At 48.6% G+C, this 18,774-nt stretch overlaps 1 protein-coding gene across 2 annotated transcripts in view; it reads right to left on the reverse strand.

Annotated features, from left to right (window-relative positions):
• Positions 1-2,699: 2,699 nt before the first annotated feature.
• ANKS6 (ankyrin repeat and sterile alpha motif domain containing 6) overlaps positions 2,700-18,774 on the reverse strand; it is a 54,797-nt gene continuing 38,722 nt past the window's right edge. For both annotated transcript variants that reach the window (XM_033858337.2, XM_033858336.2), the window contains exons 13-15: positions 17,228-17,295; positions 13,933-14,049; positions 2,700-6,421 (exon numbers count right to left, since the gene is read on the reverse strand). In XM_033858337.2, coding sequence (XP_033714228.1) covers positions 6,317-6,421; positions 13,933-14,049; positions 17,228-17,295 — 290 coding nt within the window. In that variant the 3' untranslated portion in view covers positions 2,700-6,316. The remainder of the gene's footprint in view (positions 6,422-13,932; positions 14,050-17,227; positions 17,296-18,774) is intronic.

The following is an 18,774-nucleotide window of genomic DNA, read 5'->3' on the forward strand; positions in this document are numbered from 1 at the left end:
CATTCTTTCATTTGGCCGGTGCATCCCTGGCCCTGTCTTAGGTCCATAACCTAGTTCCTCTAACTGCTACCAGCTCAGGGTTCATTAACGCGGCTGCATTAATGAGTTGCGGCCCCAGCAGAGCACAACGTCCCCCTGCATTGCAGCTGGTGAGGAAGAGCTCATGTGGCCCTGACCCTCAAGGAACGGGGAGAGGGAATGAGCAATTAGAATCGGCTGTTGCCCCAAGACACTTATCCTTGACTCGCATTATCTCAGTTAACCCTTGTCCTGCCCTGGGAGCCAGGATTGTTATCACCCCAGTGGATCATAAGCTCCACAAAGGCAGGGGCTTTGATTTGCCCTCTGGGCATCCCCAGTGCCCCATCAGCGGCTGTCTGCTTAATGAGTGCGTCAACCCTCGCTCCGTGCGACGTGCGACGGCGAGAAACAGAGTTCGCTTACCTGAGGAAGCTGTCACCATGCACACGGCTTCCCCGCGAGCCTGCGGCTCCAAGGTCGCCTGACGGACATTCCCTCGGAGGATTCTGTCTGACTCAGGCTCTCGGCCACTGTCCCTCATGAGGAGTTAGTAAAATCAGTTTGCCCTGAGGCCCCCTCACGGATGAAGTCAAGCTACAGAACCTGAGGGAACATTAGTGTGAAGTCTCCAGTTCTAGGTCCTTCTTTATGGCTGAAGTTCCTCTCCACACACGCACAGCCTTAAACTTAACAAAGTGCTGGCTCACAGGCCGGGTTCCCCAGGGGCAGACTGTGCGTGGCCACTGCCTGCAGCACGTGGTTTAGGCACTGGTCTCGGGAGGGACACCTGTGGCACGGCAGGGAAAGCGTGACTGGGCGGACGGAGGCTGGGGCCGTCTCACCGGAAGCGCAGGGGCTGGTGGGAGAAGTGGGCGGAAGTGGGCGTCGATGGGGCTGGGGCCCACCCCTCGGTGGAGCGAGAGTCGAGGCCAACGCGGAAGCGCTTCTGAAAACCCTCGTCTATGACCCAAAGGGAGTGTTTCTTATTGTGAGGAAATTGAAGACAATTATTCTGCTGAAAGAGCTTCGAGCAAGTGAAGTGGAGAAGCCCCCAGCCCCGTGGAGAGAGGAAATGAGAGCCAGAGGAGTAGCTGGAGGGCCGGGAGCACGTGGTGCCTCAGGGAGCGTTCCCACCTTCCTAAGGGGCTTGCCTCCCGCAGAGCCAGGACAAGGGTGGCCCCACCTCATTCCTGAGCATTTTCTGTGTGGGGCTCTGGTTGAGACTGGCAGCCCATCTAGACCCCTCTGATGAAGGGGACAGAAAGGTGTGTGTACATACACGTGTTGGGGGGAGGGGGGAGGGAGAGCAAGACCCTACAATGGTGATGTATCCTTCACCTTGAAGGACAAAGTGGAGAAGGTGAACACTGACAAAAGGGTGGAAGACCAGCCAGGTCTTGAGCTCCCCTTTTCTTCCTTCTTTTAAAATTATAGCAAAAAATATATAAAACTTACCATTTTACCCACTTTAAAGTGTGGCCTGGCATTAAGCACATCCACAATGTTGTACCACCATCACCATTATCTAGTTCCAGAAGTTTTTCATGACCCCAAAAGGAAATCGCCTACCCATTAAGCATGGCTCCCCATTTCCTCAATCCCCAAATCTCAGCTTTCCATCCCTATGGATTGGCCATTTCATATAAATGGAATCACATAATACGTGGTCTTTCGTGTCTGGCTTCTTTCACTTAGCACAATGTTTTCAAGTTTCATCCATGTTGTAGTGTGGATCGCTACTTCCATGGCTGAACAATATTCCGCTGTGTGGATAATCCCAAATTTTGTTTATCCATTCATCTGTTGATGGCCATCTGGATTATTACCACCTGTGGCTGTTGTGAATTGTGCTGTTATGAATATCTGCATACAAGTTTTTAGTTGAATACCTATTTTCAATTCTTTTGGGTATATTACCTAGGAGTAGAGTTGCTGGGTCGTATGGTATTTCGATGTTTAACTTACTGAGGAACCACTCCCCCTTCTTTTTATAGATTTTCACAGACTCAGAAGGCTGGAAAGGACCTCAAAAGTGACCTAGAGCAATGTTTCTCAGACTTTTGGATTTCACACATCCATGAAACTAAAACCACCACTACCACCACCCTCACCCTTCAAAGTAATAGGGATTTGTGTCAGGATCAAGGCCAGCCTCATAAAATGAGTATATTTAGTGTCAGGTAAACTCATTGCCTTGTACTTGTTTTTCTCCTATCACCTCCACCATTGGGTCATTTGGGAACGACTTGCCTGGTCCAATCTTCATCTAAAGTCTGAGTTCCCCTCTCCAGCTGCCCTGGGCTTGACCAGCCTCTGGGGCTCAGCTGGGGGATGTTCTCCCTTCTAGGTAGCCCTGGTCCCTGGAATGTTCTTCCTCATGGAGTGCTGGCCCTATTCCCATGGTCTCCCCAGTATCTTTGCTCCCCACAGACCTTGGCCTCATTCCACCTGTTTTGGGCCTGGGACCCATGCTACTTTCTGCTTCCTGAATGCTCTATAGGGCTGAGCACAGCCAACATGAGACACTGAGAGCAGAAGAGGTGGAGATGAGGGAGCCCCAGACTTGTAAAGACTCTCAGCAGAAACAAAGAGAATCTCCAAGCCATATATGTATAGTATTATGGTATTTCATAAACACCTCCCCACCAAAAAAAAAAAAAAAAATTGTGAACAAGCCATACAGACTAACAAGGTTTTATTTGTTTTATGTTGGCTGGGCTTATCCCAATTCAACATTTCTCTCTGTGCTGAAAGGCAGCAAGACAGCATGGAGAGACTTGACAGGTGAGGCCTGCATTCAAATCGACCATCGCCTGTTACAAGGTGACCTTGGTGAGGTTGATATCTGTGTGCCACACTCACCAAATTGGTAGAAAGGGGATTTTAAGGCTGCCTCACAAGATTATCATGAAGGAGGTGAGGCAACAGAAGCGCCCAGCACACCATAGGCACTTGCTCCATAACAGTTCTCATTGGAAGAAATCTGAGCAGCATTTTATACCTTCGATGAGCAAAAACAAAGTGAGAACACAAACTCACCATTATTTAATATACATTTGGCAAACAAAAGTCCTTCAAAGAATCAAATCCCTGTATGGAAAAACAATAAAATAGTAAAAAAAAGAAGTGTTGGATGGTAAGGAACATGGAAACACAGTAGAGCTGAAACAAAACAGCACCTTGGTCTCTTATCAAAGGATCCAGTGGCACTGCTGAGGCCAAACCCTACCCCAGCCACCTGGACAGTGGGAACAAGGTCTCCCGGAAGAGGATGGCCATGCCCTGTGTCTATGAGCCCTAGGGAGGCAGCTCCAACAGGAACTAAGACTCATGGGGGCTGGCTCAACCCACTGGGTAGGGAGGGCCCTGAGGAGGGGCCCTGGGTGGTCCCCACCTTAGGAAAGAAGTTGAAGAGGGGACTCACCACCCACCTCCCCCAGGAAGGAGATTCAGTCCCTGGCCAGTCCTTCAGAATTTGGTATCAACTTTGTCAGGGAAAGCATCAGGTCTCCTTACATGCTGAACAGGATCTGTTGATTAATGAGACATGATCACCTTGCCTGAACAAAGCACAGATGGTGCTTCACACCTTCAGTCTGGGCTGCAGAATCTGCCCAGGAAGGGTCCCAAGCCCTCAAAAGGTGCTTTCTTGGAAGGTCAGCGTAGATGTTCACAGCTGTCTAGCCCGGGACTGGCCTGCACGGCACTGTCCTTAGGCAGCTCTGAGGCAAGAGCAAACTGGAGGGGTTTCCTGCTTCCTCTCTGCCCCCTGGTTCAGCCCCTGTGATCAGGCTGGAAGGCCTCCCTTCTTTCTGTCCACCTTGCTGGGAATCCCAGTGACACAAACACCAGAGTCAGCCACAACTGGAGGGTGGGGATTCAACAACAACCCTCACTTCCTCGGGGCTCCGATACCAGCAGAGCCACCTAAGCTGCTGCCACCTCTGGCTGGAGGCTGCTGCTTCTGGCCTTGCCCACGCAGCCCTGGCTACATCAGGGCAAGTGGGAGGCGGGGTGGGGCAGGGGAGAAACAGAGTATTTCAAACAGGCAAGCATCGTGGAGATTTCTCCCATCTGCAGAGCTCCACATGGTGTGAAAAGGGCTTTCACCTTCATCTGCTCCTCAGCGCCTTGGGGAGCGCTACCCCCTTGTAACTGAAAGGGAAACTGAGGTCCAAGGAATGTTAGAAATATGTTACCCATTAAGAAGTGGCTGAGCCAAAACCCAGTGCTAGGACCGACTATAGATTCAGTGCTCTTCCACAGTCTCTGAAGATATGAGTACATTAAAACAGCGAGAATGCCTGGTGCCTCTAGCCCCGGGAGTCTATAGGAATTGGTGGCAAAAGCATGGGCTCAGAGCCCACTAGATCCGGTTCTCAGCCAGCTCTACTCCTTCCGGGCTGGGGAACTGGCATGCAGCTCCAGTCCTCTGTGTCTGTTTCCCCAGCGTGCAGGATGAGGTTAAACCATGCCAGCCTCCAGGCTTCTGGTGAGGACAGATGACACTGGGTTCCAGCTGCTGCACACAGAAGGTGCTCAATGACTGTGTCTCCTTAAAAAAGGTTGGGATGCGAGGAACATTTATAAAGGTGTCTGTCAGTGATGGCTAAAACAAAACCTCTTCTCTCCAGTCATGTGGGAAGCTGGCTTTTATGGGCGGGAAGATGGGAGGATGAAGGAGGAACAGCATCCGCTGGATCAACGGACAGAGGGAGAACACGATGAGGCTCCAGGCAACATGGTCAGGACTCCCTTTAGAAGCCAGCAGAGGGTGAATGGGCACTCATGGCCGGGGGAGGGAGAGGTGAGAGGCCACATCTCCCAAGGAGACCAGCATGCGGCCAGGCAGAGCTCACGGTAAAGATGAGAACTCTGCAAAGGCTGCTATCCATTGCGCATGTCCCACGGACCAAGTGCTTGACGCACGCTGGCTCTAAGCGCCAACTTACCCGTCCCTGGCCACACAGCTGGCTAGCTGCAGGGCTGAACCAGAACTCTGAGCCTGAGTCCAGAGCACACGCTTTCTCCACTCTTCCGTGCTGCCCCTCGAGGCTGGGACCACCATTCCTTTCTTCTCTTGCTGTCCAGGTCCTCAAGGGTGGGGACTGGCTCTGACTCATCTCTGCACCCCCAGCACCCAGCGGTGCTGGTCGAATGAATTACGCACTTGAAAACATTTCAGAAACCTACTGGACTCAAAAGTCAGAGTCCTTTTCATAGAATATGACACAGTAGAAAACTACACAGGCTGATTCCCTTCTGAGGAATGTAGCCTTAGAAGAAATTCTAAATTCTTCACTTCTTTGCCTAGAAAATGTGAGTATCCAAGTCCTTCTACAATGTAATGTATTAGGGTCTTCTGCTCCCACTCAAAGTGGAAAAGCCCTACTGTGATATGGGGTGAGCAGCGTGGAATATCAGAGCATTGTCTTGCCTGACGACAGACAAGGAAACTGAAGGCCAGGAAGGAAAAGGGATCCCTCAAGATCACACCTTGGGCCTTGCCATTTTTCCTACATAAAAGGCTGCCTTTGCAAGAAAGAAGTACGCATTCAACATATACATCCTGAACAGCTGTTGTACGCTATCTGCAGCAGGTGCAGTGAAGTGCTAGAGCAGAGTTATCACACGGAGCAGTAAGGGCCCCAGAGGCTGGAGGAGTTAGTTCTGTGTAAGGGAGTTGAGAAAGGCTTCATGTGATAGGTGACTTGGACCATTAGGGAGAAGTTAGAAGTTCTAAGGGAAGATGTGGAAGAGTGGCTAACCTTCTGCCAAAATATGTGCTCCCCCATCTAAGTACAGAGCTGTTGCTGTGAAGCCACTACCTGAACAACGACTACACGTGGGGCCACGTGACTATGAGCGGCCGATGGAACGTGAGCAGTTAAGAGCAAAGCAGTAAAGAAATGGCTGTGCCTTCTTCACCATCCCCTTCCCCTCTGCCAGCCAGAAACAAAGCCTCTGAGGCCCCAGGAATGGCAGAGCCACAGATGAAAGGAGCTGGGTCCCTGAATCACCGTGTGCTTCTGCCGAGCGGATGCAGCCATACTGGATTGTATGGGAGAGTAAGTCTCTACAGTGTTGGAGTTTGTTACAGCAACAAGCATCACCAACTACTACAGAAGGGAAGGGAAGACAGGTGTTCCAGGCAGAAGGACTGAGGCACAGCGGTGTGACAAAAACATAGTGTGTTTCAGGGAATGGGGAAGGTCTGATGGTGGCTGGAGCACCGGCCACGTGAAGGGGGTACTGAGATTCAGCAAGCTCACGCTGGTCACCACAGGAAGGAAGGTCACGTACAGGGATTGTTTCCAGGGGCCCTGGTGTTGCTGGCGCTGCTCTCGAAGGAAGAGTGGAAGTTGTGAATGGTTTCCTGTAAAATTTGTCTCTCGCGTCCCTGTGGAGGAAATTGAAAACAGACACAGAAAGTCTTGTTAAATCTTTTAACCATTAATTCAATTGACACAGTGCTGTTAACGTTTAACTCATACTTGAAAAACCCATGGGCATCTTGGGGAAAACAAATTACCTAATTGAAAGAGTACTGAGTTTAATAAAAACATCCTGAGTCAGAATCTCCCCCAGCACCCACAAACACAGCATGCCAGGCCTGGAGAGGCCCCAAGATGCAGGGGTCCAATTTCCCAGATGAGGAAGGGCAGCAGAACCCAGGGAGCAAGAATGACTTGCCCTGGGTCACTCGGCCCGGAAGGGACGTCTCCTACCCTGCCCTGTGCATCTTTCCAGCCCTCGTATCTCCAGGGACTTCAGAGGGAGCTGAACTTTCTGATACAGAGTGAGAGTTTGAACTGCCTTTACTCCCCCTTGTCCAAAAGATGACAGATTCGTTTTCACAGTGATTCACTTCTCACCCCATCCTTGCAGACCCCCCTCCTAGTTGCTGCTCTTTACACACATATTTTGAGATGGGAAAAGAGGGGGGATGTGGATGTTTTTTTAAGCCCAAAGAACATCTTCACTGAATACGTAGGCGAGAGGCAGTGATATATAGAGGTGAAGAACAGAGACTGGAATCACACAGCCTGGGTTCAAATCCCAACCCTCCCATTTACTAGCTGGGTGACCTTGAGCAAGACACTTCATCTCTCTGGGCCTTAATTTCCTCATCTATAAAACGAGGATGATAATTGTACCTCAGATGGTTGCTGCTGACATTGGGCTGTGGGTGGGCAGCAGGAGGCCAGCATATCCTGACCTCAGAGAACAGCAGTGTAGATTAAACATATATATATATATATATATATATTTTTTTTTTTTTTTTTTTTTTTTTTTTTGCGGTACGCGGGCCTCTCACTGTTGTGGCCCCTCCCGTTGCAGAGCACAGGCTCCGGACGCGCAGGCTCAGCGGCCATGGCTCACGGGCCCAGCCGCTCCGCGGCATGTGGGATCCTCCCAGACCAGGGCATGAACCCATGTCCCCTGCATCGCAGGCGGACTCTCAACCACTGCGCCACCAGGGAAGCCCTAAACATATATTTTTTAAACTAAGAAATAAATGTGGTCAAAATGTAAAGCAAATTAAAACTGAATAATCTCTGGCAGATTGTTTTCTGCCAAGAGTGGAAAAAAAATAAGAAACTCCACTGAATGAGCCTAGACTTTAAACTTTCTCTTCCTTTATTGCATGGACTGCCCTTTCCAGATCCCCAAGCAGAGACCTCTAGTGCTGACGAGGCCTCCTGGACACTTGGGAGGGCAGAAGAGTCTCCCTTCACACAATCCTTCCAGGTCATCCTTCCAAGACAGCTGGGAAAGTGCCATCAGGATTCCATCAACACACACCTAAAGGCAGCAGGGAAGAGGACAGAGCATTGGAGGTGGGGAGGTGGAGTCAGAGGACCCCGAATCCCTAACCCACTACTCACTCTGTCCCAGGCATGACCCCATGCTGCTGAGTTTCTGTATCTGTAAAAGGGAGATGGTATCACATGCTGGGGCTGTGATGAGGCTCAACCTGAGATAATGAACGGGGTGACACTGTGCAAACTGCAGAGGGCTAAAAAATAAATAGAGGGAATGACAACCATGTCATTATTAGACACCACCTTAGCCTTAATTGCCTGAGAAATGAGGTCAGGGCGAGACAGGGTTCCAGCACACTATGCTTCCTAACCTCAGGAGGGAGCCGCAGATGATGAAAACCATAATCACTCCCTGCACCCACACCTGATTGAAGATGATAATGATAACTGCCCTTTAAAAACCCCCAAGTTTCAAAGGACCTGCCTGATAATTCTCAAAAGGAGAAAAAGCAAATGGCCATTAAAAGTAGAAAAAATGTTCAGTCTATCTAGTAGTTAAAGAAATACAAACCAACACAAAGCATACTTCTCGGCCTATCAAATTAATAAAAATTAAAAAGCAAATTGGTAGTACCCAATGCTGGCAAGGGTGACACTGGAACTTATAACCACAGCTGGTGGGGGTGTTCACTGGCTCCTGCTGGAAGGTATTTCAGGACAAAGTACCATATACCTTGACTTAGACTCTGACTCCATAATTTCACTTTTTTTAGATGTCTATTCTGAGGAGATAATTAGAAAGCCTTATACACGAAGTTGCTCACTGTAGCACTATTTATAGAAAGTTTGAATATCTACATATCCAACAAGTAGGGATTAAAAAAAAATAATTTTAGTACATCCTTGCAAATTTATTTTATTATATTAAAAGAGTTCTTAATGACATGGGTAACTGCATATATTTACTGTTAAACAAAGTAAGTAGAATATAAAATTATAGATCCAAATTTATCTCAGCCACATAAAGAAAACATTCAGCACAAAACACTGCAGAGCGATCTTACCAAATACGAACAGTGCTGGCCTCTGGGTAGTTGGATCGTGACTCCTTTGAAAGTTTTTTTCGCCTTTCTGGCACTGTGCAAATTTAGTAAGACAAATATGCACAACTTTGAATAATCACAAAAAAATGGGAATGGAAAGAAGCAATGGCTTAGGACCAACTAAAGGTGAAACTCAGGCCATCATTTCTGTTTAACCTTCTCCAATATAGCACTTGTCTGAAACTAACAGACTAATAAGCTGACTTGAGTATATATCACAACTCGGATACTGGGGTGGGCTCACCTGGAAGTCAAATAGTTTGCAGGCTGAGGGTCCACGCTGCTTTGCTGATATTTTTATGGCTGAGCCAGGTTTTGGGCGAATATTCATTAAAAAAAAAATTTTGAGGAGGCAAAGATGGTGTCAAGATGGCAGTGTGGGAAGATGCAGAGTTAGCGTCTCCCCACAACTAGGGTGCCTGCCGGCCGCTGGTGGGGGACTCTGACGCCCAAGGAGACGGGAAGAACCCGAGAGTGAACTGGTAGGATGTAGGGGGACTGAGGGGGGAGGAGAAGTGGAGGCCAGACAGGATCAGCGCCCCTGAGGCCCGGGAGATCAGGAGAGGCAGGTGGGAGGGACTCTCCGGAAAGAGCATGAGAGGAGCAGAGGGCAATCGCCTGGCCCACGCGGGCCGGGGAGCCTGCTGAGCTCCCAGGCGGGTCCCCTGCCCTCCAATGCCCCGTCCAGACCAATAGGTCCTTGGGAGCATAGGAGGGAGGCCAGGGAGATCAGGAGAGGCAGGCGGGAGGGGCCCTCCCAGACCTGAGGAGCAGGAGAGGTGGGAGGGAGTTTGCCCCACCCACTTGAGCCCAGAAAGCCTGCTGGGCTCCCAGGTGAGGTCTGCTGCCCTCTGAGACCAGGGGTCGGGGGCACATCGGTGTCCCTTCTGTTCCTTGAGCCTAAGCCCCACCCCCCACAGTCCCCAGGGGCCTTTTCCAGCCCTGTGGGTCCTGAGTATTGGCCCCACCCACCGCCCAAACCTCGCCCTTGCTTAGGCCCCGCCCTCCACAGCCAAGGCCTCCCACCAACCCGCCCCTTTTATTTTTTGCTACTCCATGTGGCTTGCGGGATCTTGGTTTGCGAGCCTGGGGTCAGGCGGAAGCTCCTGTGGTGGGAGCTCCGAGTCCAAACCACTGGGCTAACAGAGAACCTCAGACCCTAGGGAATATTCACCAGAGTGAGGTCTCACAGAGGTCCCCATCTCAGCACCAAGATCCAGCTCTACCCAATAGCCTACAAACTCCAGTGTTCGAAGCCTCAGGCCAAACAATCAGTAAAACAGGAATACAATCCCACTCATGAAGAGAAAAAAAAAAAAAGGAGATTGCAAAAAAATATGTCACAAATGAAGGAGCAAGGTAAAAACCTACAAGACCAAATAAATGAAGAGGAAATAGGCAATCTACCTGAAAAAGAATTCAGAGTAATGATAGTAAAGATGATCCAGAATCTTGGAAATAGAATGGAAGCACGGATTGAGAAAATACAAGAAATATTTAACAAAGATCTAAAAGAACTAAAGAAAAACAGAGATGACTAAAGTCTCCCAATCATATGATTAGTCTCCCAATCATACCTTTGCTCTAAGATGCACTTGACACACAGTCCTCATTTCCACAGGACTTTGGCACTACTGACCCTTGAATAATAGGGCCATTCTCCAGCGATTAGTTCAGCTCGGCCCCTTCCCCTTGCACCTATCTCCACGTGGGTTTGCCTGACTTTGCAGGGTGGATGCTACCTGTGGGGAGGACATGGGTGGCGTGGCATGTTGGATGCACTCGGATCTTTCAGTTGGGAGATGATCAGCTGGGGCCCCCAAGGAAGACCACGGTATTGGGCTGAATGTTTGTGTCCTGTGTTGAAACCCTAAGCCATCAATGTGATGGTGTTAGGGGGTGGGGCCTTTGGGGGGTGATTAGAATTAGGTGAGCTCATGAGGGTCAGCCTCCCATGACACCATCGGTGTCCCTATAAGAAGAGATAAGAGAGATTGGCTTCTCTCTGTTATGGGTCACATGGGGACACATGAGAAGGTGGCATTGTGCAACTTGGAATAGGATCCTCACCAAACTCAACCACTGGCACCCTGATCTTAGCCTTCCAGCCTCCATACTTTGAGAGTTAAATTTCCATTTACAAGCCACCTGGTGTAGGTATTTTGTTATGCAGCCCGAACTAAGACAACCACCAGCAGATGTTCCTCTCGATGGGGCCCCGCTTAGTATGGGATACAAGCTGTTACAGAAACAAGGAGAAGGGGGGCAATGAATTTCAGAGAAAACTTAAAGAAAAAAATGTTCTAGCCTGTACAGACTTTAAGACAAATGTCCTCCTTTGGAGTGGGCTTGAGATGTCACATCATCCACTCTGATGATGACAGTTTCCTAAGATTTGCAAATCAACCCAGTCTGTTTTCTTTTTATGATTCCGGACCAAGGAGGCCATAACCACTGAGGGCAGAGGAGAGGTTCCAGAAGCATTAGCGGTTACCATCTACCAAGCCCCAGGCCAGGCTCCAGGGACACCTAGCTCCTGTCTTTCCATGCCCTCCGAGGTCCTCACTGGCCCTACATCTAGAATCTTTTCTGTCCTTCTCGACTGGCCTAGGCTTGGCTTTCCTCACCTCCTTCCTCCCCTTGGCTCACACATCTGGCCCTTGGAGGCCAGGAGGAGGAAGGGTCCTAACTTCTGAGCCAGAGCCTCCTTACCATCACTCACCTAGTCCCCACCCCGAAGCCCTTGGACACTTGACTGGGTCACCCTCAACCACCCTGAGAGCCTTAATCTGTCCCCTCTGGCCTCCCCTCACACGAGGCATCTTTCTCTCCATGCTCCAGCCACTCCTTTAGTTCTTTAAATGCACCACACATCTTCTCACTGCAGGGCCTTTGCACATGTGCTGCCCTCTGCCTGGTCTGCACTTTTCTTCTACCCCTTTGCCAGGTGGTTCCTGTCTTCCTTCACATTGCAGCCCTCCTGCCCTTCCTCGGGGACGTCTTCCAGGCCCTTGCCTTACCAGTCCCCACTCTAAGTCAGGAGCTCTCACAACACAATTTGCCTGTCCCGTGCCTGTGGATTATACCGAGGCAGGATAGCAGAGAGGCCAGGACACAAACTCTGGGTTCTAATCTTGCCTCTGCCACTTACTGACTGTGTGATCTTAGGCAAGTTCCCTGATCTCTCTGTGCTTCAGTTCCCTCATCTGTAAACTGGAAACAACCTCAGCAGCTTTCGTGAGGGTTACACGAATGACTAGATGTGACGTGCTCAGAGCAATGCTGGGCACTGAGTGATACTCAGTGCTCAACACCCACACAGTGCCTGGGACATGGCAGACAGTTAAAGGGAGATTTCTCATGAGTAAATCAATGCTCTGAAGAGTTTAGTGCTGGCTTCAGGTGATCCACCTGCAGTAAGCCACCCTGAGGCTTCCGTTCCCTAGGTGAACCCTTCCTAGCAGCCGAGACCTGCCCACCTTCTGCTGCTCATGTCTAAGGGCAGGGCAGAAACGGTGCTGGTCTCCGAGTTGGGGCTCACTGCCTCTCTCGGAGCCTCTGCTTCCCTATCTGTAAAGTGAGGCAGCAAGGGTCCCAGGACAGGTGAGCAGTGTTTAGGAACAGGCCACTTGCAGAGGAGAAAGAACACACAGCAAAGACCTGCAGGAAAATGCTTAGGCTTGCAGACACCTGCAATGCCTGAAGCAATGCCGACTACATCACTTTGAAGGACGACCTCACAGCCTACACACAGGCAAAACAGTGACGACCACGATGGCAGAAAAACCAGCCCCCAACCCGGCGAGGCTGCAGGGCTGGAGGAGCTGCTTCCACACAGTGTGATGCTGCAGGAACCAGTGAGAAGGACCCCCTCCCTACCCCCGACTCTGCTCCTGGGCTGCACGAGGAGAGTGTGAGGGTACCGGCCTCCTGGATTAACTGAGGAAAGGTATGCACAGTGATCTGTGAATGATAAACTGTTACGTGGATATTTACCTGAGATTGTCACTACAGGTCTGTTCAATATTTCTGTGCCTACCTGGCAATATATAGAAAGAACCATAAAATGGTACGATCGCTAACATAACCTTGTATTGTGGAACACAGCCTGAAGAACAAAACAACAGCAGAAAAAGCAAAAACGCAGAGATGTCCATTCTGGTACTATTTACAATGGTCAAATCCCAGATTTTACCTGTCACTATCGTCGAACAAGTGGGGAGCTGTTCGGCTAAGTGTGAAAGAGCAACAGGTATGCAAGTATTTATACGTTATTGCTTGAATAAGAGACCAAAAAAATCCAGCCCACGTTAGGGAGAAAGACAGAAGGCAAAGGAATGTGAATAGCCCAAGAGCGACTGTACAACTGTCTGCAGAGTGAGTGGTGCCTCACTTCTCTTGTGTTCTGTTTGCTTGTTTGTTTTTTGCACATGTGCCTTTGGGTGGGTGGATGGGTGGGTGGGGGCTTTGCTAATCTTTAGCTCTAAAGCTGGTGAAACAGAAGTTGAACATTAGACAAAAATGCAGGATGCCAACAACAACAACAACACTGACTGACAGATCTCTGTGTGCCAGGTGCTCTGCGGAGCATTTTAGTCCCGGCAGCGAGCCCATCACCCCCACCCTACAGACAAGAAAGCGAGGCTCAGAGGAGGGTGTGACTTGCCCAGGGTCATTGTAAGTGGAGGAGCTGGGATTCAAACCCAGGTCGGCCTGACCCTGCCGCCTGTCTTAATCAACTTCCACTGTGCTCCGGAGGGCAAAACCCAGCCCGGTGGGGTGAGATGACCGGAGGGAATTTTTTAGCCAAATCTAAGGAGAAACCACCTTATGGGAAGAGAGATCTCGAAAAGGAACAGGCATACTCAAAGGTAGTGACCCCTCGGTCATGAGAGGTGTATGAGCGGGGCTGTCGTCCACCAGGTGTGGGGGAGAGATGAAATCAGACCATGAAGGTCCCTGGAACACTGGGGCCGAGGATCCTAGTGAAGCTCTCAGCTGTTGGAAACAGGAAAAAAAAAAAAAAAGATTGAGAACAATACCTTGCCTGCGTTCAGTTCAGAAATCGCTGCCAAAATCTGCTGCCTGGACCCGTCTGTCTTAATCCCCAGCTCCTTCAGGTCGCCATCGGTGAGCGTGAGGAACGCTTCCATATCCACCTGGGGAGAGAGAGGGGGATTCGCTGCTATCTGCTCGGCGCCACACCTCTTTTCCCCAACCACAACCAGACTATCACGATAACGAGCTATTAGTGCTTATGAGCAGTGAATTAATTATGGTTTACTACTTCCAAGTCCTGGCTTTATGCTGAAAGTTTATTTGAAAACATCATTAAAATCGAACCCTCAGGACTTCCCTGGTGGTGCAGTGGTTAAGAATTCGCCTGCCAATGCAGGGGACACGGGTTCGATCCCTGGTCCGGGAAGATCCCACATGCCGCGGAGCAACTAAGCCCATGCGCCACAACTACTGAGCCCGCATGCCTAGAGCCCGTGCTCTGCAACAAGAAAAGCCACCGCAATGAGAAGCCCACGCACCACAACGAAGAGTAGCCCCCCACTCGTCACAACTAGAGAAAGCCCGCGCGCAGCAACGAAGACCCAATGCAACCAAAAATAAATAAAATAAAAAACAAACAAAAACAAAACAAAACAAAAAAAACGAACTCTCCTCAGCTCTAAGCCTGGGATTTTTAGGAGAGGTGCATTCTGGAAAGACTCTGAAAACGAAACAAGTAAGGGAAGTCTCTGAGACGGTAATCTGGGTGACTCGAGTGGTAAAAAATCCAAGTCTTGGTACTAGAAAGTTAATTCCAATGTTGCTGCACTTTTAACAGTATCCGATACTGCACAGAAAATATGAGTATGTGGCAGTACTCACCATGTTTCCCCCCCCCCCAAGGACAAGAGAGATGCAGACTGTGGAAAGACAGAGTGAGAAAATAAACAAGCAGAAGCAATAAAGGAAAGAAGGGCCATTGGTTTTTACCAGAAAAAAAAGGGCATCTCAAAGCTGTTCAATCCTTGGTTTTTGCCAGAGAAATTCTAACATTTCTGTCATCCCTGCCTAGGCCTCAGCTCCAGGAGAAATTTCTTCCCTGTCTTGATCTCTTTTAATAGTCACTTTACTTTCATGGATTTAAAAAAAAATCTTGAACCAGGTTTGAGTTAGTGGGGAAGGGTCTGCTCCCTTATCCAACATCAAGCTCTCCCTGAGATGCAGAAAGGGCCCCTCTGATAATGGATAAGCTCCCTGAATCCCTCGGACACTTTACAGATCACAAGGTGCTAACGGGATCAAGGAAGAGGTGACATGATTTTGACGGAAACCACCTGCCCCTGGCCCTGCTGGATACTCCCCTCCCCCACCATCCCAGACCTGTGGCAGAGACCCCACACCCAGCTCCTCAGAAAGCACGGAACGCATAAAATAAAAGCAGGCAGCCATCAGCAAACAGTAAAGATTTTTTTGACGATGAGAACAATCGCCACTGAAGTTTAAGACATCAAGGAGGCAGGAAGGACAGGCTGGATAGGGCAGAAAAGCAAACCAAGGAAGAAAGCCACAGCACCCCTTACTGTTTCTTGAACAAAAATACAAACTCCTCAGATTTTGGAATTTATGAATTAGATAAGATTCTAATGACCAAATAATTCTGCCTTCTCAAATAACAGAGAAAATGTTAAATAATATTTAAATCAAACTGACTAGGTTGAGTTCATCTGCCCAGTGAGGAACATTTCTCTTGCCATAATTTAGCTTGAATTATTTTTATAGAGACTGGATTTTCTTCACAACCACAATGCCTTTTTTTATAATGGCTTTTGGCTTTTATTCGGAGGCAGACCCTTTTAAATTTAAACATGATCTGTTGTATTTACTTTGAATGCCAATATACTGTGTATTACCCCCCCCCAAAAAAAAAACAAACTCCTCAACTGCATCTCAAGCTTGTTGGGGACAATGAGTGACTCTCGTGATTGCTACAATAACTATGACAGTTGTCATGTGCTAAACTGGGCACCAGAATGTTCTAAGCCAGTGATTACACCCTGGTGGCTAATGGGCCCACTGAGGAGTTTTATTTGGCCAACAGTAAAAATTTTAACATCTTATTGAGACGTAATTCACCTACCATACAATTCACCCATTTAAAGTGTGCAATTCAAAGATTTTTAGTGCAGAGTTATGCAACCGTCACCACACTTAATTTTAGAACATTTTCATCACCCCAAAAAGAAAACCCATACTCATTAGCAATCACTCCCATTCTATCCTCCCCACATTCCCTGGCAACCACTAATCTACTGTCTGTCTCTATAGATTTGCCTATTCTGGACACTGTATATAAATGGAGTCATACCATATGCGGCCTTTTGTGACTACTTTCACTTAGCACAGTGTTTTCAAGGCTCACCCATGTTGTAGTGTGTATCAGCATTTCCTTCTTTTTCATGACCTAGCTACATTCCACGGTACAGAGGTAACACGTCTTAGTTATTCATTCATCAACTGAGGGGCATTTGGGTCGTTTCCACTTTTTGGCTACTAAGAATAGTGCTGCTATGAACACTCTGTGTGAACACATGCTTTCAGTTATCTTGGGTATATACCTGGGAGAGGAATTTCTGGGTCATAAAGTAACTCTGCTAAACATTTTGAGAAACTGCCAAACTGCAGGACAGTAATTTTTAAAAATGTGGTGGTGAGCGCTTTAGAGCAAATAGGAACCTCTTAGACTAACACAGACTATTTACATCCAGATACTGAACACAGGTTCATCAGGATTTGCTTTTTTACCTGCTTTAAACCTAAGAACGTGCCAGGCAATCCCCTTCAACTAGAAGGACAGAAACAAACTTCACTAGAGAGAGCAGAGTTCAAAATTATACAATTCTATTATAATAAAACAAGTTATAAGGTCCCCAGGATTTCACTGTTATGAACTGAACCAAATGTGCTGAACAAGAATTCTATTTCCTCAGCTATCTAAGTGAAAAAGATCAATCTAGGCTTACAGGATGACAACCTACATATTTAGACAACTGTTTTATGGTAAGATATAAATTGACATTCAGAAAGAACATCCTGGGCTTCCCTGGTGGCGCAGTGGTTGAGAGTCCGCCTGCTGTGCAGGGGACATGGGTTCGTGCCCCAGTCCGGGAGGATCCCACATGCCGCAGAGCGGCTGGGCTCGTGAGCCATGGCTGCTGAGCCTGTGCGTCCGGAGCCTGTGCTCCGCAACGGGAGAGGCCACAACAGTGAGAGGCCCGCGTACTGCAAAAAAACCAAAAAAAACCCCCAAAAAACAAAAAAAACAAAAAAGAACATCCTTACCTCTTGCTCCTCAAAAATGGGCTGATATTTCTCAAGTGATAATTTCTTAAGGATTCCAGTCAGTTCATCTTCAAGAGGGAAAGAATGTAAAATAAGATATTTTAGCATTGGGTAAAATGTATCAAGAGTGATCTTCAAACTTTCATAAAACAGTGGTAATCTTATTTTGAAATTCTACCAGAAACCCCAACACAGAAAACAGATCTAAGGTGCGTTCCTGGGGATGAAGCTGAAGGTGGGTCCCGAGCCACCTGTTGACCATAATCTTCCCTTAGGGCAGGCTCTCAGCATTTGCCAAAACCCCAGATTGGGCTATGAAGACAGAAGATGTGGGGGCAGTTCATGGCCAGGCTCCAAAGGCTGACTCTCCAATGGCGGGACCATCAAGTTCTTGGAGGTCTAGCTGCTGGGACTAAAACCCTCCCGTCTGTCCCAGAACAATTTTTAATTATGATTTCTTGACTGTTGTTAGCTACAGCTGCAGTAAACACTAATGCCAGCAGTCCTCAGCTAGACAGAGAAAGAACTGGAGAGAACAGGTAGGTGGGCTTCAGACCAGAGTCAAGGTTTGCCTCAAGCGTTGGAGGCTGTGGGCTTCCTGAAGGAAGGGCGTGTCTGAATGGGACAGCAGAGCCAGATGGGCACAGACCAGGGGAAAACAGAAAATTTTGAGTATCAAGTTATCAGAGCAGGGAAGATAAAGGAGACAAAAGCAGCATCTGTGGGGGCTTTAAGAAACATTCCTTCACACATTCGATAAGGATTTATCAGACTAGGCACTGGGGGCTCAATAGGGACCAAAGCAGACGATAAGCAGGCTGTCAGGCTCAAGGCAATGAGGAAGAACAGAGCAGGGTGGGGGAGGTTGACAGGGGATGTGAGAATGTTGTTTTATAGAGGGTGGTCAGGGAAGGCCTCTCAGAAGGAGATATTTGAGCAGTAAATGAAGGAGTGAGCTGTGCAGATATCAAGGCAAAGAGCACCAGGCAGCATCCAGACAGTGAGAACAGCAAGTGCAAAGGTCCTGGGGCAGCGGGGGCAGCTTACAAAAGAGTGGACTGGAGGTTAGGAGGTCAGAGGTCCTTTTATTCACTCATTCATCATTCAACAGTGGCTACTACTGTGCCTACTACGTACTGGGAATGCAAGGATGGAAACGTCCATGCTGTGAAGGAACTCAGTGTAGCTGGGAAGATATAATGAAGAGGATGACAGCTGATGCACAGTGCTCACTGTCAGGCACCCTGTATGGATGATGCATCTCCTCTTAACAACCCCATGAGGTAGACCCTCTTACTGTCCCCATTTGCAGATGAGGAAGGCACAGAAAGCTGGGTACCATATCTCGAGTGAGGTCACACCACTAGTCCATGGCACAGCAGGGATTCAAACACAGTGGTTTAGCTACCAGGCTTCTGCTACACACACTGCTCTGCCACTTCTCCCACTGGTGATGAGTTTATGGCGAAGCACATGAATAAGGGGATCTGGGGACAGAGAGGACAGCTGACCAGCCCAAGGGACCGGACAGGCTTTGCAGAAGAGGT

The sequence above is a fragment of the Tursiops truncatus genome, chromosome 6 (genome assembly GCF_011762595.2).
Source record: "Tursiops truncatus isolate mTurTru1 chromosome 6, mTurTru1.mat.Y, whole genome shotgun sequence".
Taxonomy (NCBI): domain Eukaryota; kingdom Metazoa; phylum Chordata; class Mammalia; order Artiodactyla; family Delphinidae; genus Tursiops; species Tursiops truncatus.